We start from the raw sequence: 25,930 nt of genomic DNA, 5'->3' as shown, positions 1-25,930 counted from the left end.
GTAATTCACATATTCATCACCTTAAATATTTGTCTTTTCTTTTCACTAAAAACATTCAAATTATTCTCTTCTACCTATTTGAATTACATAATAGGTTATTGTAAGCTATAGTCAGCCTACTGATCTATCAAATACTAGGTCTTATTTCTTCCATCAGACCGTATATTTATGTCTATTAATCAAACTGTCTTCATGCCCTCCTCCTCACTATACTTCCTGGCCTCTGGTAACTATCAGTCTACTCTCTATATTCATGAGATCCATTTCTTTAGCTCTCACATATGAGTGAGAGCATGCAATATTTGTCTTTCTCTGCTTGGCTTATTTCACTTAACATAGTAACATCTAGTTCCATCCATGTTGCTGCAGATGATGGGATTTCGTTCATTTTTATGGCTGAATAATATTCCATTGTGTATACCACATTTTCTTACCCATTCATGGAAATTTAGGTTGGTTCCATATTTTGGCTAGTGCTGCAATACACACATGAGTGCAAATGTCTCTCTCCTTTTCTTCTAGATATATACCCAGTATTGTGGAATTGCTGGATCATATGGTAGTTCTATTTTTAGTTTTTTGAGGAACCTCCAAACTGTTCTCCATAGTGGTTGTACTAATTTATATTCTGACCAACAGTGTACGAGAGTTCCCTTTTCTCCACATCCTTGCTAGCATCCATTATTCTTTGTCTTTTTAATAAAAGCTATTTTAACTAGAGATACTATCTAGTTGTGGGTCTGATTTGCATTTCTCTGACAATTAGTGATCTTGGGCATTTTCTTCATATTCCTGTTGGCCATTTTATGTCTTTTGAGAAATGTCTCTTTCTTTTGAAATAGATCTTTGCCTGTTTTTAAAATTGTTTTTTGCTGTATTGTTGTTTGAACTCCTTATATATTCTGGTTATTAATCCCTTGTCAAATGAATAGTTTGCTAATACTTTCTTCTCCTGTGGGTTGTCTCTTCAACTTGATTATTCTCTTTGCTTCACGGAAGCATTTTAGCTTGATGTAATCCCATTTGTCTGTTTTTGCTTTGGTTGCCTCACTTTTGAGGTCTTAAGGAAAAAAGTCTTTGCCCAGACCAGTGTCCTGCAGTGTTTCCCCCTAGAGTTTCTTCTAGTAATTTCATAGTTTCACGTCTTAGATTTAAGTCTTTAATCCATTTTTGTTTGATTTTTGTGTGTGGTGAGAGATAGAGGTTTAGTTTCATTCTTCTTCATATGGATATCCATTTTTCCCAGTCATATTGATATCCAGTTTTCTCAGCACCATTTATTGAAGAGCCTGTCCTTTACCCATTGTATGTTCTTGGTACCTTTGTTGAAAATGAGCTGGCTATAAATTTGCGAGTTTATATCTGGGTTATTGATTCTGTGCCATGCATGGTCTGTGTGTTTTTATGCCGGTATCATGCTGATTTGGTTACTATAGCTTTGTATTAATAATACGCTTTGTAATCAGGTAGTGTGATGCCTCCAGCTTTGTTCTTTTTGCTCAAAATTGCTTTGACTATTCAGGGTCTTTCGTGGTTCTGTATAAATTTAAGGTTTATTTTTCCTATTTCTATGAAAAATGTCATTGGTAGTTTGATAGGGATTGCGTTGAGTCTGTAAATTGCTTTGGGTATTATTGTCATTTTAATGGCATTCTTCCAGTTATGGAGCATGGATATCTTTCCATTTTTGTGTGCCCTCTTCAATTTTTTTCATCAGTGTTTTATAGTTTTCCTTGTATAGCTCTTTTACTGCTTTGGTTCAATTGATTCCTAGCTATTTTATGTTCTTTGTAGCTATTGTAAATAGGATTGCTTTCTTGATTTCTTTTTCAGATTGCTTGCTGTTGGCATATATAAATGCTATGGATTTTTGTATGTTGATTTTGTATCTTGCAACTTTACTGAGTACATTTATTAGTTCTAAGAGCTTTTTGGTGAGTCAATAGGTTTTTCTAAATATAAGATCATGTGATCTGCAAACAAAGATAATTTGACTTAATACCTTTCCAATTCGTGTGCCCTTATTTCTTGCCTAATTGCTTTGGCAGGACTTTCAGTATTATGTTGAATAAAAGTGGTGAATGTGAGCATCCTTTTCTTGTTCCAGATCTTATAGGAAAGGCTCTCAGTTTTTCCTCATTCAATATGATGTTAGCTGTGGGTTTGCCATATATGGCCTTTATTATTTTGAGCTATGTTCTTTTTATACCCAGTTTGTTGAGAGTTTTTATCATAAAAATGTTGGATTTTATTAAATGCTTTTTTAGCATCTATTGCAATTACCATATGGTTTATTTATAGATTTGCATATGTTGAACCATCCTGGCATTCCTGGGATAAATCCCACTTGACCATGGTGAATGATCTTTTTAATGTGTTGTTGAATTTGGTTTGCTACTATTTTGTTGAGGATTTTTGCCTTTACATTCATTAGTGATATTGTCTGTAGTTTTCTTTTTTTTTTTTTTCTTGTTTTGTCTTTGTCTGATTTTGATATTGAGGTAATGCTGGCCTTGTAGAATGAGTTTGGGAATATTCTCTCCTCTTCAAGTTTTTTGAAGAACTTGAGTAGAATTGGTGTTAAATTGTCTTTAAATGTTTGCTGGAATTCAGCAATGCAGCCATCGAGTCCTGAGCTTTTCTTTGACAGGTGACTTTATCATGGTTTCAGCCTTGTTATTCATTACTAGCTTGTTGAGGCTTTCTGTTTCTTCATGGTTTGTGCTTGGTAGCTTGTATGTGTCTAGGAAATTATCTATTTCTTCTAGCTTTTCCAATTTGTTGGTGTATAGTTGTTGATAATCGTTTAATGATTCTTTGATTTTTTTAGCCTCAATTTTATTTATTTCTGCTCTGGTCTCTATTATTTCTTTCCTTCTACTAATTTTGGGTTCCTTGAGGTTCAATGTTAGGTTGTTTATTTGAAGTCTTTCTATTTTTTCGATACAGGCTTTTGTTGCTATAAATTTCCCTCTTAGTACTGTTTTTGCTGTATCTCATAGATTTGGGTATGTTGTATTTTCATTTTATTTGTTTCAAGAGATTTTTAAATTTCCTTCTTAGTTTCTTACCTGACCCATTGGTTGTTCAGAAGCATGTTGTTTACTTTCCACGTGTGTGTGTATTTTCCAAGTTTCCTCTTGTTGTTGATTTTTAATTTTATTCCATTATGATCAGAAAATATACCTGATAATGATGTCTGTCTTTTTGAATTTGTTAAGACTTGTTTTGTGGCCTAAGATATGATCTGTTCCGGAGAATGTTCTGTGTTGTGATGAAAAGAACATGTAACCTGCTGCAGTTGGATGAAGGTTCTGTAAGTGTCACTAAGGCCTGGTCGAGTTTGTAGTTGAACTCTCCAATGTTTCTCTGTTGATTTTGTCTGGATTATCTGTCCATTACTAAGTATGGGAAGTTGAAGTCTCCTGCGGCTATTGTATTGCTTTCTGTCTCTCCCTTTAGATCTATTAGTGTTTGCTTTATGTACTTGGGAGTTCCAGTGTTGAGTACATAGATATTTATAATTGTTACACCCTCTTGCTGAACTGACCCCTGTGTGATTATATAGTGACCTTCTTTGTCTCTTTTTACAGTCTCTGATTCGTAGTCTGCTTTATTTGATTTAAGTGTAGTTACTCCTGCTCTTTTTGGTCTCCAGTTGCATGGAATATCTTTTTCTGGTTGCATGGAAATATGAAGCCTAACTGACATTTACTGAACATTTCACCCAACTGCTGCAGAATATGTGTTCTTTTCATCAGCACATAGAGCTTGCATGTCTTCATAGGTGAAGTGCCTTTCTCATAGGCAGCATAGAGATGGGTCTTGTTTATTCAGCCACTCTATGCCTTTTTTTAAAAAAAATGGATTTTTATTCCTTTTTAAAAATTTCAATAGACTTTTGGGGAACAGTGGTATTTGGGTATATGGATAAGTTCTTAATTGGTGATTTCTGAGATTTTGGTGCACCCATCACTTGAGCAGTGTACACTGTACCCAGTGTGTAGATTTTTATCCCTTGCCTCCCTCCTATCCTTCCCCGAGTCCCCAAAGTTCACTGTATTATTCTTATGCCTTTGTGTCCTCATAGCTTAGCTCCCACTTACAAGTGAGACCATAACGACATTTGGTTTTCTATTCCTGAGTTATTTTACTTAGAATAATGGTCTCTAATTCCATCCAGGTTGATGCGAATGTCATTATTTCATTTCTTTTTATGGCTGAATAGTATTCCATGGTGTGTGTGTATATCTGTGTGCATGTGTGTATATATATACACCACATTTTCTTTATCCACTTGTTGATTGATGGGCATTTGGGCTGGTTCCATATTTCTGCAATTGCGAATTGTGCTGTTATAAACATGTGTGTGCAAGTGTCTTTTTCGTATGATGACTTCTTTTCCTCTGGGTAGATACCCAGTAGTGGGATTGCTGGATCAAATGGTAGATCTACTCTTAGTTCTTTAAGGAATCTCCACACTGTCTTGCATAGTGGTTGTACTAGTTTACATTCCTACCAGCAGTGTAAAAGTATTTCCCTTTCACCACATCCACGCCAACATCAATCTTTTTTATTATTATACTTCAAGTTCTAGGGTACATGTGCACAACGTGCAGGTTTCCCTCCCCCAGCCCCCCACCCAATGACAGGCCCCAGCGTGTGATGTTCCCTGCCCTGTGTCGAAGTGATCTCATTGTCAATTCTCACCTATGAATGAGAACATGCGATGTTTGGTTTTCTGTCCTTGTGATAGTCTGCTGAGAATGATGGTTTACAGCTTCATCCATGTCCCTACAAAGGACATGAACTCATCCATTTTTATGGCTGCGTAGTATTTCATGGTGTATATGTGCAACATTTTCTTAATCCAGTCTGTCATTGCTGGACATTTGGGTTGGTTCCAAGTATTTGCTATTATGAATAGTGCTGCAATAAACATACGGGTGCATGTGTCTTTATAGTAGCATGATTTATAATCCTTTGAGTATATATCTAGTAATGGGATTGCTGGGTCAAATGGTAATTCTAGTTCTAGATCCTTGAGGAATTGCCATACTGTCTTCTACAATGGTTGAACTAAGTTACACTCCTACCAACAGTGTAAAAGCATTCCTATTTCTCCACATCCTCTCCAGCACCTGTTGTTTCCTGACTTTTTAATGATTGCCATTCTAACTGGTGTGAGATGGTATCTCATTGTGGTTTTGATTTGCATTTCTTTGATGACCAGTGATGATGAGCATATTTTCATGTGTCTGTTGTCTGCATAGATGTCTTCTTTTGAGAAGTGTCTGTTCATATCCTTTGCCCACTTTTTGATAGGGTTGTTTGTTTTTCTCTTGTAAATTTGTTTGAGTTCTTTGTAGATTCTGGATATTAGCCCTTTGTCAGATGGGTAGATTGTAAAAATTTTCTCCCATTCTGTAGGTTGCCTCTTCATTCTGGTGGTAGTTTCTTTTGCTGTGCAGAAGCACTTTAGTTTAATGAGATCCCATTTGTCAATTTTGGCTTTTGTTGCCATTGCTTTTGGTGTTTTAGACATGAAGTCCTTTCCCATGCCTATGTCCTGAATGGTATTGCCTACATTTTCTTCCAGGGTTTTTATGGTTTTAGGTCTAAAATTTCAGTCTTCAATCCATCTTAAATTAATTTTTGTATAAGGTGTAAGGAAGGGATCCAGTTTCAGCTTTCTACATATGGCTAGCCGATTTTCCCAGCACCATTTATTAAATAGGGAATCCTTTCCCCATTGCTTGTTTTTGTGAGGTTTGTCAAAGATCAGATGGTTGTAGATGTGTGGCATTATTTCTGAAGCCTCTGTCCTGTTCCATTGGTCTATATATCTGTTTTGGTACCAGTACCATGCTGTAGCCTTGTAGTATAGTTTGAATGCCTCCAGCTTTGTTCTTTTGACTTAGGATTGTCTTGGCAATGTGGGCTCTTTTTTGGTTCCATATGCACTTTAAAGTAGTTTTTTCCAATTCTCTGAAGAAAGTCATTGGTAGCTTGAAGGGGATAGATTGGATCTGTAAATTACTTTGGGCAGTATGGCCATTTTCACGGATATTGATTCTTCCTATCCATGAGCATGGAATGTTCTTCCATTTGTTTGTGTCCTCTTTTATCTCATTGAGCAGTGGTTTGTAGTTCTCCTTGAAGGTCCTTCACATCCCTTGTAAATTAGATTCCTAGGTATTTTATTCTCTGTGTAGCAATTGTGAATGGGAGTTCACTCATGCTTTGGCTCTCTGTTTTTCTGTTAATGGTGTATAGGAATGCTTGTGATTTTTGCACATTGATTTTGTGTCCTGAGACTTTGCTGAAGTTGCTTATCAGCTTAAGGAGATTTTGGGCTGAGACAATGGGGTTTTCTAAATATACAATCATGTCATCTGCAAACAGGGACAATTCGACTTCCTCTTTTCCTGATTGGATACCCTTTATTTCTTTCTCATACCTGATTACCCTGGCCAGAACTTCCAACACTATGTTATATAGGAGTGGTGAGAGAGGGCATCCTTGTCTTTTGCCGATTTTCAAAGGGAATGCTTCCAGTTTTTGCCCATTGAGTATGATATTGGCTATGGCTTTGTCATAAAATAGCTCTTACTATTTTGAGATATGTTCCATCAATTAAAAAATTTTTTTAAAGTGATGGCCATTCTTGCAGCAGTAAGGTGGTATCAAATTCTGGTTTTGATTTGCATATCCCCAAAAATTATTGATGTTGAGCATTTTTCATATATTTGTTGGCCATTTGTATATCTTCTTTTGAGAATTGTCTATTACGTCCTCAGCCCATTTTTGACGGCATTATTTTTCTCTTGCTGATTTGTTTGAGTTCTTTGTAGATTCTGCATATTAGTCTTCTGTGGGGTGCATAGTTTGCAAAGATTTTTTTCCCACTCTGTGGGTTGTCTGTTTGCTGATTATTTCTTTTGCTGTACAGAAGCTTTTTAGTTTAATTGAGTCCCATCTATTTATCTTTGTTTTTGTTGCATTTGCTTTTGGGTTCTTGGACATGAAGTCTTTGCCCAAGCCAGTGTCTAGAAGGGTTTTTCCACTGCCAACTTATAGAATTTTTATGATTTTAGGTCTTACATTTAAGTCTTTGATCCATCTTGAGTTGATTTTTGCATAAGGTGAGAGATGAGGATCCAGTTTCATTCTTCTGAATGTGACATGCCAATTATCCCAGCAACATTTGTTGAATAGGGTGCCCTTTCCCTAGTTTATGTTTTTGTTGTCTTTGTCAAAGATCATTTGACTAAGTATTTGGCTTTCTTTTTGGGTTCTCTATTCTGTTCCATTTGTCTATGTGCCTGTTTTTATGCCAGTTCCATGCTGTTTTGGTGACTATAACCTTGTAGTGTAATTTGAAGTCAAGTAATGTGATGACCTCAGGTTAGTTATTTTTGCTTAGTCTTGCTTTGGCTATGTGGGCTCTTTTTTGGTTCCATCTGAATTTTAGGATTTTTTTTTCTAGTTCTGTGAATATTGATAATGATATTTTGGTGGGAATTGCATTGAATTTGTAGATTGCTTTTGGCATTATGGACATTTCACAATATTTATTCTACCCATTCCTGAGCATGGGATGTGTTTCCATATGTATTGTCTGCGATTTCTTTCAGCAGTGTTTTGTAGTTTTCCTTGTGGAGGTCTTTCACATCCTTGGTTAAGTATATTCCTAAGTATTTTGCTTTTTTGGCAGCTATTCTAAAAGGGGTTGAGCTCTGAATTTCATTCTCAGCTTCGTTGCTATTGGTGTATAGCAGTGCTCCTAATTTGTGTACATTGATTTTGTATCCTGAAACCTCCTGAATTCATTTATCAGTTATAGGAGCTTTTTGGATGAGTCTTAAGGGGTTTCTAGGTATACAATAATATCGTCAGCGACCAGTGACAATTTTACTTCCTCTTTACCGATTTGGATGCCCTTTCTTTCTCGTCTGACTGCTCTGGCTAGAACTTCCAGTACTATGTTGAATAGAAATGGTGAAAGTAGGCATTCTTGTCTTGTTCCGGTTCTCGGGGAGAATGCTTTCAAGTTTTCCCATTCAGTATAATGTTGGCTGTAGATTTGTCATAGATGGCTTTTTTACCTTAGGGTATGTCCCTTCTGTACCAGTTATGCTGAGGATTTTAATCATAAAGGGATGCTGGATTTTGTCGATTGCTTTTTCTGAGTCTGTTGAGATGTGATTTTTTTTTCTCTTTTTTGGACTGTCGCTCAGGCTGGAGTGCAGCGGCGTGATCTTGGCTTACTGCAACCTGTGTCTTCTGGGTTCAAGCGATTCTCCTGCCTCAGCCTCCCGAGTAGCTGGGATTATAGGCGCCTGCCACAATACCCAGCTAATTTTTCTATTTTTAGTAGAGATGGGGTTTCACCATGTTGGTCAGGCTGGTCTCGAACTCCTGACCTCAAGTGATCCGCCTGCCTTGGCATCCCAAAGTGTTGGGATTATAGGAGTGAGCCACTGTGTCTGGCCTTTCTTGAGCTCACTGACTCTCCTCTGCTTGATTCATTCTACTGCTGAGAGTCTCTAGTGAATTTTTCAGTTCAGCAAATGTATTTCCCAGTTTCAAGATTTCTGTTTGATTTTTAAAAATTATTTTAATCTGACTGGGTGTGGTGGCTCACACCTGTAATCCCAGCACTTTGGGAGGCCAAGGCGAGTGGATCATGAGGTCAGGAGTCCGAGACCAGCCTGACCAACATGGTAAAAACCCCGTCTCTATTAAGAATACAAAAATTAGCTGGGCGTGGTGGCGCACGCCTGTAGTCCCATCTACTCAGAAGGCTGAGGCAGGAGAATCGCTTGAACCCGGGAGGCGGAGGTTGTGGTATGCTGAGATTGTGCCACTGCACTCCAGCTAGAGCAACAGCTGTCTCAAAAGAAAAAAAATCTATTTTAATCTCTTTGTTAAATTTCTGAATTATTTTTTCTGTGTTATCCTGGAGACCACTGAGTTTCCTGAAAACTGCTATTTTGCGTTGTTGGTCAGAGAGTTCATTTATTGCCATCTCACTGAGGTCATTCACTGACTGGTTCTTTGCTTTGTCTGTTTAGGGAGGTCTTCGTTCCTTATTTGCTGTTGTTTCTTGTGGATGTACATCTGTGTCTTTGCATTGAAGCATTAGTTATTTATTCCCATTTCCTCTGTCTTATTTCTGTTTTTATTGGATCCATTTGCTTAGAGATTCTTTGTATTTTACCTGCAGATTTCTTTTTTCTTTCACTAGGTCACTGCTTCTTTTCAACACCAGACGGCATCTTAAACCCGTCTGCCTTAGTTCTAGTAAACAATCAAAATGACACTCATCTTGAATAGGGGAGGTCCCCAAAGGGATATCTTGTTAGTGTGAGAAGGCTGGCTAGGCAGCCTCTGTGCCCAGGGCACCTGTGGAACGAACCTCCTGCAGTGTGGTGCTGCTGAGTAGCCACTTTGATTTGGTGTCTTCTTTGGCTGAGTTACAGAACAGAGTTTCTGAAAGGCTGGGGGTGGAAGTGGCACCTCTCTCCTTTATCTCTGGCTGTCCTCCTCACCAATGCTTTCCATGGGTTAAGGCAGGGACAGTTCTCCTGCCAGGGAGCCCAAGATGGCGGGGAAGCTGATCATCCACCATGATCCCTCTTTTAGCATAGAAACCATGAGTCAGGGAAATTTCCCATGTGCTTAGCGCCAAGGCAGGTTGGGGAAGGAATGGTACAGAGATGAAAGTCCGATTCTGTTCCTGTCTCCTTAGAGTGTTTTCACTTCTCTGTGGCCTGAGAACTGTCTCATCCTCATGTTTGAGTTCTGGGGTATTGCTGGCAGTGTGTACCTGATTTTCGTTTTCTGTTGTGGAGAGTGAAGCTAGCTCACTTCTATACCCGCATTTTGGAGCTGCAAGTCCTGAAATTATTTTCTTATGTGTGTGTTTGAGATTTACTTATAGACACCATGATAGAATGAATTTGTTTCTCTTTTATGTGAGGAAAATAGGACATTGTTAACTGTGGTGCGTGGCACAGATCTACTTGAATAATCTTTTGGTTAAGAGAAAAGCACTTGATAAATTCTTGACTTTTTTTTTAAGTCTCTCCTAAAACACTGAGACAACAGAGCAGATGGCTTCGTACTGAGTTATACAACCAGTAACTGATGCAGATGTGATAGGAAGGTTTAGAGAAATGGGCCTTCTTGCTGTCACTAACTGATCAAAAAGGGAATGTTTGGTGCAGTCTGATGACTGTCTTCGACTTTAGAAAAGCAAGTTTCATAAATTCAGAAAGTAAACCTTTTCCATTGTGTGCCTGAAGAGTTAAAAGGTGAATTGCTTCACAGGGACTGTGATTTCTGAAAGTGGATATTCTGTCTAAACGTAGCCATCCTGATGCAGAACAGAAGTGCACCTTTGTCAGATGTGTTCTGATGACAATTTTAAAGGACGTTACAAATCACAAAGTAGGTGGCAGAAGCCTGTAACTTTTCTTTTAGGTTAGGCTCAGAATCTTCTGAAAGTGATGAAGCTCCTAACAACTGCCAAATGGATTTTAAGTTATGTTCGCAGAGCCGTGGGGGAAAAAAACCAGCCCAGGAAATGATAGAAGCACTGCTTGGGAAAAATGATGTCATGTTAATATACCACAGAAAGAAGGCAGATCTAATCAACTCTTTTTCTAAAAAATATTTTCTTTTATAAAAAAACAATGATTGGGAACCTAATTTTCCATACTTAAATATTACCTTTGATATAGCTAAAATTAATGGTTACTGGTAAAAACACAACTTTTTGAAAACAAAATTCTTCTCTTTTACCATATTCCCCGAGGGAAAGGCCTAACATTTCTCTGAAAGAGAAATCACAGTCCCTGCCCTATTGTGGAACTTGTGATCTAGTTGGGGCCGGATTGGGGTGGGGTAGGAAGACATAATTTTAAAACAATTAGACAAACCTCCAGTTTCAGCAAATGCAAGATATTAATAAATGGTAGGATACACACACACACCTGATAAAGGAATTTCAAATAGGGAAAATCCTCAGAGGGAAGAGACTAGTCAGGAGGGCTTTATGAAGACAGTAAACCTTGAACTGGGCTTTTGAAACAAAACAGTTTAATTAGTGAAAAGAAATAAGGAAAGGATTTTCTTTAGGATAGTACAATAAATAGAATATTGGTAACAGTGAACAGTTCTTGATTGCTTATTTTATATATATATATATATATATACACACACACATACATACACACACACACACACACATATATATATATTTATTTATTTTTTGAGATGGAGTCTCGCTGTGTCACCCAGGCTGGAGTGCAGTGGCACGATCTTGGCTCACTGCAACCTCCGCCTCCTCGTTCAAGCGATTCTCTTGCCTCAGCCTCCCAAGTAGCTGGGACTACAGGCATGTGCCACTATTCTCAGCTAATTTTTGTATTTTTGGTAGAGACAGAGTTTCACCGTGTTGGTCAGGCTAGTCTCGAACTCCTGACCTCAGGTGATCCGCCCGCCACAGCCTCCCAAAGTGCTGGGATTACAGGCGTGCGTGAGCCACCGCGCCCGGCCTGACTGCTTATTTTATATAAAGAACTACTCTAAGTGGTTATCATTATTAATATTGAAATTATTTACTTTTAAGCATAGTATGTACTGTGTTCTCATTTAAATTTTATGTCACTTCTGAAGCCCTGTCATTAGTAGTTATGTTCATATTACAGATGAGGAACTAAGGTGCTGAGAGATAGGAGTGCCAACAAGAACAGTGCCTGGCACAAAGCAAATGCTCAGTAAACATTTGACAAATGAGTAACTGAGCGAGCAAACATGCCCAAGATCGTTCACACAACTGAGTGCCAAATTTGACTGACTAAGGCTCACTTTTAGCCTGCACACTACATGTCTTTATTTGGATGAAGTAAGAGAACATTTATGAACAGAAAAAAAAATGCATGTGGCAGATGAAAAGGTTTAAATAAGGGAAGAATTACAAGTGGTTTCACTGATGAAATAATTAAAGAGGCAGTAGAGTGTTGATAGTAAGAGCCAAGTCTTTAGAGCCAGAAAGATCTGATTTGAAATCCTGTTTCCTGTACTTATTAGTTGTATAACCTCCTTGATTGACAGCTTCACCTCTCTTTACCTCAGTTTTGTCATCTGTAAAATGGAATAGTGATCATTTCCTAGAAGGAATGTGGGATTAAGAGGGGTAATACATAGATCTTGGTACTTAGTAAATACTCAATAAATAATTAGAATAATTATTACTAGCAGTTCTTGAGAAAGAGAAGTGACTTAATGGAGATGGTCCAGAGGAAGCTGAATCTTGCAGTGGCAGCTGGGATAAATTAGAAATCAAGAGAGCACAGGCAAGAAGAGTAGAAAGTTGTTGAAGTCATGTAGTTACCAGGTACTGCAGTGAGAGAGCAGTAGTATGAATGAGAGAAAGGGGGGACGGTGGGGACAGACAGACAATGTAACGTCATAATCAGAATGTTGTGATAAATTTATCGGCATTTTATATCTTTTTGGAGAATTCTGAGGTGGTTGTAGACAGTCTGTCACTGGAGTTAGTATTTAAATGTCCTTCAGCTTGTAGCTCAAAGCTCAAGAATTATTGTTCTGATTATGACATCCTGAATATATTGGCAAAACTTACTTTCCCTTTCTGGCCATCTCACCACCACCAAAATAATGTCAGTTTTCTCATAGTTTTTTGAGATCTAAAACAATCCACATGCTCTCCACACATACTCCTCCCCCAGGTGTGTGTTTCCTCGAACACGGTCTGCTGACTGAAAACCCATGTCTTTTTTATTTCAGTGCAAGCAGCTAATGACTCAGTCTGTAGACTCCAACAGAGGGAGCAGGAACGAAAAAAGGTAAAAGATCATTTAGATAACGGGGCATATAAGTCTTGGATGTTTGTTATATGATTAGCAATTGCTTTTGATCAGAAAATTCTCTGAATGCAGTGATTTTTACATATTTTAAAATGGCTGATTCATTGAAGATGTGTTGAGGAGGTATGGTCACGTGGTCGTACCATCAATATTTTTATAAATTGAAATTGCAGAACTCTCTTTTTTCCTTTTCAATATTTCCATCTTTTCCCTGAAAGTGGTAATTGTCTCCTGGAGGAGAGAGAAAATAGGACTTTTACATGTAACAACAAATATCCACCAGATTGGAGATATAAATCTTTGCTCTGAGCCTGAAGTATCGAGTATATTATGTATATTTCTTCCAGAAAAGGAAGCATTCATGCCTGTGGATAGGCTATTTAATGAATAGGCATAGGAGTATTTGAATCATTCGCTGGGCAGTGCTTTGCTTATTCGAATTATATGTTAACTAAATTCAGATGTGGAGAAAAAGCACAAGAATTTAAGTTCCTGTGATAATTTGGTGTTTTTCACTTGCAATTATCATCAAGTGTTTTTGTAACTCACTCATTGCTCTAAACTAATGAAGATACATCTTAACACTTATTAAAAAACATTGAAAAGACTAAGTCACTCTGAAAATAATGCCTTTTTGCTTGTGTGTGTGTACCAACAAATGTTACTGTCTCCATTTATCTGGAATGTGTTGTGGTTAATCCACAGTAATAGTTCAGATCTGTCACTGTATAAAAATATAATGGAATGAGCCTTCTCAGAGTTTCAGTTTCTGTCCCCTCTGCTTAAATCTAAATGTTGATACAAAGTTTGAAAAGTCAACAGTTTGCTAATTTACACTTTATTGAAAGGACTTGACATTGAAGACAGATGGGAATGCTGCCCAAGGATAGTGGGACCCCACAGGCCATTCGGGAAGCAGGGCCATGGCTGAGCTCCTGGATGAAGTGGCAAGGCAGATCTGTGGTCAGGGAAGTTTGTGTCAGGATGGGGTGCTTGCACAGTGTGCAGAGAGTGCTGGAGAGGCAGGCAGGGCTGGGGGATGTAAGTGGACCATGACAGACTGGACAGCAGATACATTTTTAATTCCTCTGCTTTGCTAGGTGCCACTGGGGATGATGGATTTTGTTAATTTTAGGGCAGTTCCTACACTTAAGGAGCTAAAAGTCTTGGAGTCCCAAAGCGCTAACCCTGTAATAATAGAGGATAAAGTGAGAACTGTGATCATTACTAATAACTTTTTAGGATCTTGGCAAAAGTGTAATTTATTAGGAAGACGATGGCATTCAAGCCTGACCTTGATTGGTAGGAATTCAGTTGCTGGAAGATGAGAAGAGAGATATTATAGGGCAAGGAATACATTGTAAGTAAAGGCGAAAGATGTGAGAAGTCAGTATTGTCTCGTGGACCTGGTATGGAGACTGTCTAAATGGACATTTCTAGAGATTATTGTGGACGATTTTAAATGCTGTATTAAACAATTTGTTGTGGGGACATCAGAAACTTTCCGTTTTTTGAGAAGCCGAATAACTATCTGATAGAACACTGGCTGTACATTTCAACGCAGGCGATTCTCTTGGCTCTCAAAATAAAAATGAAGACGTATCGCATGCTACATGTTACCTCTCTGACATGTTGCTATATGATTTAAGTAGATTCAGGTGAGTGTGCACCAGCATATTAATCGGTCTGTTTTTCTAAGACATTGTCAAAGCAGTTATAGTTTGAAAAATGGCAATTTTTGTCATTCTTGAGCAGAAGGAACTGAAAATTAAATTTTAATTTGAACAGTTTCTCTTGTTGCTTTGAACTATTTCTACTGTCGTGTATTGGCCCTATGTATAGTAGGAAGATGACCAGATTGGGTAAGAAATACCTGGCTTCTTTTATTTCTGGTATTGGTTCCCTTTACTAGCTAGCTATAAGCCTTTGGATAAATCCTTGAGCTTCCAGCTCCTGGTCTGCAAAATAATGATCTATTCTACTTATCTGATAGATCGAAGGGTAAATTGCATTGTAAAAATTACTTGAAATGACTTTGAAAATTGTATCTCACTGTCAAAATGTAGAGTAGCATTTTTTTCCTGCCAGCTATTTGTTTAATATGCGAGCAGTCACTGTGTGGATAAGAGCCCTGCCGTAGTCTGTTAGAGTCTGTGAAGAAGCACTTGAGAAACCTTCCCATTGATGATTTTGCAAATTAAAAAGTGCTGTCTAGCCCATGGTTTAAAAAGCACTGGCCACAAGAAATAATATTTTAAGCCGGGCGTGGTGGCTCACACCTGTATCCCAGCACTCTGAGAGGCTGAGGCGAGCGGATCACTTGAGGTCGGGAGTTTGAGACCAGCCTGACCAACATGGAAAAACCCCATCTCTCCTAAAAAATACATAATTAGCTGGACGTGGTGGTGCATGCCTCGTTTAATCCCAGCTACTGGGGAGGCTGAGGCAGGAGAATCACTTGAACCCGGGAGGCGGAGGTTACAGTGAGCCGAGTTTTGCACTCCAGTCTGGGCAACAAGAGTGAAACTCCATCTCAGGGGAAAAAAAAAAAGAATATTTTAATATTTAATATGAAGTACATTTCTTTTTTTCTTTTTCTTTTTTTTTTTCTTTTCTTTGAGACGAAGTCTCACTCCGTGGTCGCCCAGGCTAGAGGGCAGTGGTGCGATGGCTCACTGCAATCTCCGCCTCCCAGGTTTAAATGTTCTTCTGCCTCAGCTTCCCAAGTAGCTGGGATTACACCTGAAATCCAAGCTAATTTTTGTATTTTTAGTAGAGACAGGGTTTCGCCATGTGGGCCAGGCTGGTCTCGAACTCCTGACCTTGGATGATCTACCCGCCTCAATCTCCCAAATTGCTGGAATTACAGACATGAGCCATTGTGCCCAGCCTGAAGGACATTTCTTATAGATATTATGTCCGGGGGTATTTTTAAACTAATTTTTATAGAATATATATTAAAAATTAGTATTTTAAAATATACTGAAACTTTGTTTCACCAGAAGTTGGTAAGTCTGTGAGACTTAGTTTGTAAGCAGACTTAGATTTGTTACCTTGATTTTCTTTCCTGAAGATAATTTAATAAATTAACCAGCTTAAAGTCATAAACAGATATACTTCTTTGTTCAGAGAATAATTCTTTACATTTTTAAAGTAAAAATTCTTTACATTTTTATTAGAGCAATAAACTTTTAGTTGTGTCTTTATTTCTTTTTTCTTTTTCTTTTACTTTTTTGTTTTACTGCCATATGTAGCTTCTTCTGAAACTGTGACATGGCAGAGATTTCAAACCCCACACATACACATGTGCGTGCACACACACGTATGTCATAAAGTTTAATTTTTCATCTAGCCAATGTAAACAAAACGAAAGACCTGACCTCTATCTGCATTTTCAACCTAATGTTAATTGTTGCCCTTGGTTATACTATTGCGTACATTTTATATATTTGAAAGGTTCTCAGAACAAAGATGGGAGTAGTAATGAAATAAAATAGACTCCTGCCATTACTCATTAATTCTTTTTTTTTTTTTTTGAGATAGAGTCTCACTCTGTTACCCAGGCTGGAGTGCAGTGGCGCCATCTCAGCTCACTGCAATCTCTGCCTCCTGGGTTCAAGCGGTTCTCCTGCCTCAGCCTCCCAAGTAGCTGGGATTACAGGCGCACACCACCACTCATGGCTAATTTTTGTATTTTTAGTAGAGACGGGGTTTCACCATCTTGGTCAGGCTGATCTTTTGTTGTTGTTGTTGTTGAGATGGAGTCTTGCTCTGTCGCCCAGGTTGGAGTGCAGTGGCTGGATCTCAGCTCACTGCAAGCTCTGCCTCCCGAGTTTACGCCATTCTCCTGCCTCAGCCTCCCAAGTAGCTGGGACTACAGGCGCCCGCCACCTCGCCCGGCTAGTTTTTTTTTGTATTTTTTAGTAGAGACGGAGTTTCACCATGTTAGCCAGGATAGTCTCGAACTCTTGACCTCGTGATCCGCCCGTCTTGGCCTCCCAAAGTGCTGGGATTATAGGCTTGAGTCACCGCGCCCGGCCGGTCAGGCTGATCTTGAATTCATTAATTCTTTTATGTCAAGACAATTTGTGGATTTCTGTAGGAAGTAAACTGTTAAACGTCATTCATACAAATCATATTTCCCACAATTGATATCTAAAAGTACATTCAGAAGAACAATAAATGCACATTCCCTAGTTATTTGACATGTCTTAAAAACTACCACTAGTACAAAGTTGCATTTTGGGCACTAGCAATAAGAATAGTGAAAGGAAAATATTATTGGCTTATAAAATTCACTTGCTCTTAAAAATATGCCACCGGTGGAGATGAGATGGTTAATAGTATCTGTCAATAATTTAAATTCAGTTTCATGCACAGGTGTCAACTTTTGAAGCCCTGTTCAACCAGACTGGAAGTGATTATGAAGTAAATGTGAATGCTTTTGATTCAGTTTGTCCACAAATATTTATTAGGTCCAGTTATCCTTCTTTATGATTACTTTCATGAGAGCAACAGGTTCACATGGCTTATACATTGTTTTTAATAGAGTTTGAAAATAGAGTAACATATCAGTACATACTGTTCCACATAAAATCATTTTTGGCAGTTGTTATACTGACACTCCTTACCAAAGGAAATGGTTTTTCCTGTGTCTCTGTAAGGCGTATATAAAATTAATGGCATGTATGTTACTGGCAGATGCTCTAAAAGACCTTTTAGACCTTAGTTGGATTATTCCGAGTTTTCCTGTAGACCAGGGTTTCTCAACCTCAGCACTGTTGACACTTTGGACCTGGTAATTCCTTATTGTGGGTGCTGTCCCACATCCTTGATAGAGGTCAAGGATGCTGCTAAACATTGCAGGATGTTTAGCAGCATCCTTGACCTCTATCTACTAGATGCCAGTAGCACCTCCCCACAACCTGTGTTATAATAACCAACAGTCTCCTAGGGGAGAGGGGTGTAAAATGCCCTCTCCTGCCCCCCATTGAAAATCACTGACTTAGACGAATCTCTGCAGAAGTGTGTTTTTATTTTGTAATCCAGACTTCTTTTATGTACCTGGTTCTAGACACCTATCTTCAGGATTGGTTTCTATTTCAAATTATCTGTAACTGGTGGAAGGCGGTGAGTGTGTGCCTGCATGCGTGCCAGTTTATTATTATTTCTTTCTCTGTTGTAACTTATGTATACATTTTACTAAGTAGAAAGAGATAACACCATTATAGTTAATTACTTTTGGTATGTAGTTATAGGTTATTAATAAATTCTCTTCATTTTCTTTTGAAGTTGGCATTTTCTAAGTTTATCTTGAAGAGTGCAATTGATTTCATTTAAGAAGAGCCCACTGAAACTTGATTTACTTTTTTTTTATTGTGGCAGAATTCATATAACATAACATTTACCTTCATAACCATTTTAAAATGTACATTTCAGTGGCATTATCTATATTCACATTGTTGTTCAACCATCACCACCATCCATCCACAGAACCTTTTTTTTCTAAATTTATTTATTGCTATTTTTTTGAGATGGAGTTTTGCTTTTGTCACCCAGTGTGCAGTGCAGTGGCATGATCTCGGCTCACTGCAACTTCCGCCTCCCAGGTTCAAGCGATTCTCCCACCTCAGCCTACCCAGTAACTGGGACAACAGGCGCCTGCTATCATGCCCAACTAATTTTTGTATTTTCAGTAGAGACGGGGCTTCGCCATGTTGGCCAGGCTGGTCTTGAACTCCTAACCTCAGGTGATCCACCCACCTCAGCTTCCCAAAGTGCTGGGATTACAGGCGTGAGCCACCACACCCGGCCCACAGGACTCTTTCATATTGCAAAACTGAAACTCTGTACCCAGTAAGCAGTAACTCCTCATTCCCCTTTCTCTCCACCCCTGGAAACCACCATTCTACTTTCTAGCTCTATGAATTTGACTGCTCTAGGTTCATCGTGTAAGTAGACTCATATAACGTTTGTCTCTTTTGTGACTGGCCTATTTCTTTAGTGTAATATCGAGATTCGTCCATGCTGTAGCATGTGTCAGAATTTCCTTCTTTTTTAAGGCTGAATAATATTCCATTGTATGTGTAGACTACATTCTGTTTATCTGTGTCTATGGACATTTAGGTTCTCCCACCTTTAGCTATTATGCATAACATTGCTGTAAATGTGGGTGTACAAATAGCTGTTCAAGTTCCTACTTTTAATTTTTTGGATATATGCCCAATAGTGGAATTGCTGCTTTGTATGGTAATTCTATGTAAAAGCCAAGGTTTTTGTATTCTTTAAGCACAATGTTCTTATAACTTTAACCACTTTTTTTGTTTTTCTGATTTCTTTATTTTATTTTTAAGGAGCAGTTTCCAAGTCATTTTATTCAGAATTTTATGTTTCTTGAATCAATAAATACTATACAAAACAATGTCAGTGTAAAAATGGCTACCATTTTCTCTCCTCTGCTTCCCCTACATGGGGACAATCCCCTGGGCAGCCTCACTCAGGAGTTTTAGGAGCTCTCCCTCCAGATTTGTTCCAGCAAATGAAGTGCAGTGACATAGTCCCTTGAATGATATCCAGAGAAACTCCGCTGGGGTGGGGAGAGCCTCTGGAATCTGGAGGTAACTAGCTTAGGGAAATGAATTAGTGTTTTTGGGGAGAAGAAATGGCCCCTAGGGCAAGAGCCTACCCCAAAGAAAAGGGGTGTCTGACATGTTCACAGTTAACTTCTTTTGCCTCAAGAAGTGGTATTTGTTCAGAGAAAAAAGTGACAAGATGTCCATGCCATCCTCACACGCCTGCTGCTCCTCTGCCCCTAACTGGGGCCAGGTAGCAGGACAGCCTCTCAGACAAGGTCAGCAACATTGAAGGGCATCTCCTCAATGGAGATGTTGTAGGTCTCCATGTCTCGATGGGTCTTCTTGTCATCTGTCACCATGAACTTTGATTACTTTGGATGGAAATCTTTAAAAAGATATTCTATACTTTTATGTTTTTTAAAAAATTTATTAAATGTTAAGAATAATTTTGTAGGAATCAGGCATTATTGAGAATATCCGATTTTATATTATGGTGAATATGGTGATGTCATTAGGGAAGGAGAAAGAGAGATACTGTGCTGTGTTTCTGTACCAGCTGCCCTCAGACACTGTGTGTTTTAAGTTTTTTATCTGCCTCCTCTTTTGCTATAAGGCTGATGCCTGTTATTCTTCCCTCATTTATCAGCCTTTTCATTTTCTAACTTGTGATTTTTTAATAGGGTGTTGTCTTAGAAACTAGTTAACTAAGGTGGTTAGAAATGTATATAATGTAGGTCAAATAGGCTCAGAATCAGAAGAGCTTTTCATGAGCCCTGCAATATTTGTAAATGGACTTTGTAGTATCTTTTTCTTTTGGATGACTTAAAGGTCTTACCACGTTCTCAACTAAGTTTCAGATACATGTTATTTCCAGGTAGCTGAGTTTTATTTGTATGTAAAGACCACAGTATTGTCAATACATGAATGTATAGGCAACCCCCGCCTCCCCCTTTTTTCTTTACTGATTGTTGTAAAGAATGTAAGAATGGGCAAGGGGGGTGGGGGGAGGCGGGGGGCGGGGTGGCTCATGCCTGTAATTCCAGCACTTTGGGAGGCAGAGGTGGGCGGATCACCTGAGGTCAGGAGTTCCAGACCAGCCTGGCCAACGTGGTGAAACCTTGTCTCTACTAAAAATACAAAAATTAGCCTGGTGTGGTGGTGGGCGCCTGTAATCCCAGCTATTTGGGAGGCTGAGGCAGGAGAATCGCTTGAACCCGGGAGGCAGAGGTTGCAGTGAGCTAAGATAGTGCCATGGCACTCCAGCCTGGGCGACTAGGAAACGATAGCATGGAGTGACGGTAAGAACTTCTTGATAAGGAAGCAAAACTAGATTTTTTTTTTTTTTTTTTTTGAGACGGAGTCTCGCTCTGTCGCTGGGGCTGGAGTGCAGTGGCTGGGTGGTATAGTGGTGAGCATAGCTGCCTTCCAAAACTAGATTTTTATTTGGATTTGGCGATTGTCACCTTTTAGCTTATTTTCACTTGGCCTACAAGGCCAGTAAGCGATATGCCTGATGTGAACAGGCTACTTGAATATGTTTATCTTTATTCATAATATTCTGAAAGTACACAATAGAAATACTGATCTTTGGCAGTATCTTATTCACTAATATATTGCAGTATCTTAAAGACTGTTCTTGTAGCCAAATGGTTAATAATGGCTACATCAAGGATTAAATTGAATATGGGAATGGAGGGGAAAGTCTGTTGCTCTTGAGTTGTCTATGTTGTTTGAATTATTACAATAATCTGTTGCTAAAATTATTAAAATTAAAGAACAAAAACTAATGGCAGGGGGATAAAAGTAGAGTGATCTGCCTTCTAGATGCTTTGCTTGTGATTTGTATAATATTTACCTTTTATTAAGTTCCTCAGGCACTGAGCTAGGAACTTGATATGTTCTACCTCTAGTCTTTTTAAGTATTATTTATGGATGCGGAGTATTTATTTTCCTCATTTTAAAGTTAAAGAAACTAAGTTGCTCAGCATCATGCAACTAGTGACAGGTGGACCAGAATTTGAAGCGAGGTTTATATGCCTGCCAAAGCTATATTTTTCTTTTTTGGGCTGTACTGGATAAAATGCATTCTGGTTGGGAAGGGGAACACAGGCTGTTGCCTTGTGGTCCACATCACAGGGTCAGCTGAGCCAATGATGACTTTTCATTTACAAAGAAATGAACAAATTAAATAACATCTGAGTATGCATGTTTAATATTCTCTGTATTTATTAAAACACAACTAAAGCTAAATATCATTTTGATGAAGTTTATCTGCATTTTTTCTTTTTCTAGTGTGACTGTGGCTTTTCTCTTAGACTGTAACAGTTTTTTCTAAAGTTCCATCAGAATAGTTCAATAAACTCTTCATGCATCTTTTAGAGAGTTATAATCTATAAGGCTGAAAAGTTAAAAAGTAATTCTTTGCATTTTGTTTAACCTGTTCAACAAATGTATTGGATGAGTAAACCCCTCCCTAATCCTCTCTCCCCACCACTGTAATATCTGTTCAGATCCCAAGTGTCTGTGGGGCATATTTTAGAGCAATGTTTGACTGTAAAGGAGCAGTCAAACATTTTAGAGGAATGTTTGACCAGGAATTTTCAATTGGAAAGAAGTTGACGTGAGTCTGAAGTTGAACAGTCTTGGTGCTGTGGAGCTTCAGATCAGCCTGGCAAAAAGGCTCTCACAAGAGCGTTTGTCTTGTGAAAGAGATTTTTAGCTACCTACGTAAAACTTCCTCTAGAAAGATCTGATTTGTACTCTGTAATAGAAAAGGCGTAGGTTTGGGTATCAGAAAGACCTAAATTTGAATCTACAACCAAGCTATTAGGTGAGTGACCATGGAGGATAAAAGTGTCCTTAAGTCTTAATTTCTTTGTCTGTAAAATGAGAATAATGTCATCTTAAAGGAGAGGCTTTTAGAAGTAGCTATGCAAAACAACTAGCAGAAATTTGCATTTTATGGGTACTTAGAGCACATTGGTTTATTCAGCCCTTCATCCTGTTTGTCATCCTAACCTGAATGAGAGAGAAAATAGAACAGCAAGAACATGATGAACAGCCTGAAGATGGTTTCTTTTTCCTAGTAGCTGTTTTTCTGGTGGCTGACATCTGAGTTAACCTGCATCTGAGTACACTGGGTGTCTCTTTTTCATTCAAGTGCTGGAATTAATATGCCAGAATTAACAGTGACTTTGGGTGCTTTGTAGGGGTGTGTGTGTGTGTGTGTGTGTGTGTGTGTGTGTGTGTGTTTTGTTTTTGTTTTTGAGACAGAGTCTCGCTCTGTCACCCAGGCTGGAGTGCAATGGTGCGGTCTCGGCTCACTGCAACCTCTGCCTCCCGGGTTCAAGCAATTCGATCTTGTATGTTTTTATAGTTTGCATATCCCAGTTTTTGTTTAATAGAACCTAATCTGTATCAAAACTTAACTGCTAATGACATACATGTAGAATAATTGAAATAGGGATGTAAAGTTATTTTTTCATACTCTATTTAGATTTTTGATGTACGTATTCAAAGTTAGTAATTGAAATTATACTTTGGAGGGAGGGAGAAAACTAAATTTATACCTTTTTTATTTATACAGCATTTTATCTGTATTACTGTGGTGCTAGAAAGAAAAAGAAAAAACCTTTCATCCTTATATAGCAGGATTAAGGAACATCTCAAGAACGGAGACATTTGACGCAGATGTTTGAGATGCTGATTTGCTCTAAGGACCAGAACTGACCCACAGGAGATTTCTTTCTTTCTTTTTTTTTTTGAGATGGAGTCTCACTCTGTCACCCAGGCTGGATGGCGTGATCTCATCTCACTGCAACCTCTGTCTCCTGGGTTTAAGCAGTTCTCCTGCCTCAGTTTCCCGAGTAGCTGGGATCACAGGCCCCGGGATCACAGGTGCACGCCACCACACCGGCTGATTTTTATATTTTTAGTAGAGACAGGGTTCTGCCATGTTGGCCAGGCTGGTCTTGAACTCCTGACCTCAGGTGATCTGCCCGCCTCAGCTTCCCAAAGTACTGGGATTACAGGCGCAAGCCATTGTGCCCAGCCCGGAAGAGATTTCTCAAGTTCTCCTCTAGTGACTAATAATTTATGATTCTTTTTAATGCACTTAAAAATATTTTATGTAAGACAGACACTTTGACTTCTTATAGCAATGATTCTTTTAGCATGTAATTTTTAAAATTGGTTTTAAAATATCTGCAGTGAAATGGTATTTGAGGAGAAATAGAAATATGAAAAAATACTTGGATTGTGTTTGATTTCATCATTTTATACTAGACGCTTTAAAAAAATTTTTTTTTCTTTTTTTTTTTGAGACGGAGTCTCACTCTGTCACCCAGGCTAGAGTGCAGTGGTGCCATCTCAGCTCACTGCAACCTCTGCCTTCTGGGTTCAAGCGATTCTTACGCCTCAGGCTCCCAGGTAGCTGGGACTACAGCCATGTGCCACCACACCTGGCTAATTTTTTGTATTTTTAGTAGAGACGGAGTGTTGCCATGTTGGCTAGGCTGGTCTCAAACTCCTGACCTCAGGTGATCCACCCGCCTTGGCCTCCTAGAATGCTGGGATTACAGGCGTGAGCCACTGTGCCCAGCCCGCTTTTAAAATTTAAGAAGGCCGGGCGCGGTGGCTCACGCCTGTAATCCCAGCACTTTGGGAGGCCGAGGCGGGCGGATCACAGGGTCAGGAGATCGAGACCACGGTGAAACCCCGTCTCTACTAAAAATACAAAAAATTAGCCGGGCGTGGTGGCGGGCGCCTGTAGTCCCAGCTACTCGAGAGGCTGAGGCAGGAGAATGGTGTGAACCGGGAAGGCGGAGCTTGCAGTGAGCCGAGATGGCGCCACTGCACTCCAGCCTGGGCGACAGAGAGAGAGACTCTGTCTCGAAAAAAAAAAAAAAGAAAGAAATGAGAATATCCATGTTTAATTTTAATGAGAGAAGCCTTAGATGTTTCTAATGTGTCATCTTTTTTTGGATATTATAACACAACTTTTTCCTTGTGACTTCCCAGCTGATTGTTACGGTAACCAAATATCAAGAGATAACTTTATGAAATTATTGTCTGGAAAATGTCATGTGACTTTCTAATTTTCTTTTCTCAGATTCATAGTGACCACTTAGTAGCTAGTGAGAAACAGCATACGCTCCAATGGGACGACTTCATGAAGGAGCAACCCAACAAAAGGGCTGAAGTGGATGAAGAGCACAGAAAAGCCATGCAGAGGCTTAAAGAACAATATGCTGAAATGGAGAAGGACCTAGCGAAATTTTCAACATTTTAAGTACTTGAACCACAACAATCACAAATTAATGTGAATATGTTCACCTCTCTCCAGAAAAATATTCCCACCAAACCATTTAGCCTCTGCTTCAAGCTTAGCAATATATTCAGTGGCACTCTTGTATCAGAAGAAAGAAGCGTCTACTGGCGTTCTGATTGGATGTTTAAAGAAAGGTGCTACATCTTCCAGCTTTAAGTGCCTATATGATTATTTGAATGAAGAGGAGTAGGAAGGACAATGGAATAAATGTACTCTTTGTTAGTCAGAATTGATCATCTTTTCCATTGATTAGCTCAGAGAACTGTAGGTATAGACTTCTTAAAAAGATCATTTAATTCATTTCTGTATAGGGTTAATAGTTGTTTATTGTTGTGGCTTAATGGGCAGGTATAGAAGCTAGCTGTCATAGCCTCCTTGGCTGTTGGAAGAACGTACAAAGTGTTACTGCATGAGTAATGTAGACCAGAAAAAAAAACCCAACTGTCCTTGGAGCAGACATCACCTTTCAGAGAGGTGAGAGTGAAAACATTGTCTCTACTGCAGCAAAGATGGCCATGTTGGTATTTGAACTGCCTTTTGGGAAGGGTTGCTCATTTTACAGTGCAGCATAATGCCACGGGCTTCCGTGGATGAGAAGACACATGTTATAAGTTTTGTGGCCTTCCAACACTTAACTATTTTCAGCTTTTAAATCATGCTTAGTAAGAACAGCTTACCAAAAATATATTTTGACATTTAGTTTTTCCAAGAACTATAATCTTGCCCATAGTATTTACCTCATTTTTGTGTCTGTTTTGCTGTGGGTAAGCTTTATAAGATAAATAATATCTATACATGTTTCGACTGTTTAGTGGAGTAATCAACAAAATCTGCCAGGGAGTCCCTCTGGAACCATATAAAGTTCCTGGCTTTGAATGAACCAGAAGTGTTTGCCCACATGGCAAATGGTCCATGTTAAATGTAAATCCTTTTTAGTGCTAATGTCTGTTCTCATAAGCAGGTATATTATGATGAAACATGTACCAGTTCTGTCATCACTGTGATCTTTAAAACCCTGCATTTAACAGTCTAATTTGAGGCTGGGTGCAGTGGCTCACACCTGTAATCTCAACACTTTGGGAGGCTGAGGCAGGCGGATCATTTGAGGACCAGGAGTTCAAGCCCAG

At 38.9% G+C, this 25,930-nt stretch overlaps 1 protein-coding gene across 2 annotated transcripts in view; it reads left to right on the top strand.

The window, feature by feature from the left end:
- The window catches only part of BLOC1S5 (biogenesis of lysosomal organelles complex 1 subunit 5), a 54,535-nt gene extending 29,296 nt beyond the window's left edge, over positions 1–25,239 (top strand). For both annotated transcript variants that reach the window (XM_033216155.1, XM_033216154.1), the window contains 2 exons: positions 12,820–12,878; positions 24,585–25,239. In XM_033216155.1, the coding sequence (XP_033072046.1) occupies positions 12,820–12,878; positions 24,585–24,603 (78 nt within the window). In that variant the 3' untranslated portion in view covers positions 24,604–25,239. The remainder of the gene's footprint in view (positions 1–12,819; positions 12,879–24,584) is intronic.
- Positions 25,240–25,930: the final 691 nt, after the last annotated feature.

The sequence above is a fragment of the Trachypithecus francoisi genome, unplaced genomic scaffold, assembly GCF_009764315.1.
Source record: "Trachypithecus francoisi isolate TF-2019V2 unplaced genomic scaffold, Tfra_2.0 Lachesis_group10, whole genome shotgun sequence".
NCBI lineage: Eukaryota > Metazoa > Chordata > Mammalia > Primates > Cercopithecidae > Trachypithecus > Trachypithecus francoisi.
The sequence above is the reverse complement of the archived record's forward strand: the minus strand, read 5'-3'. Positions and strand labels throughout refer to the sequence as shown.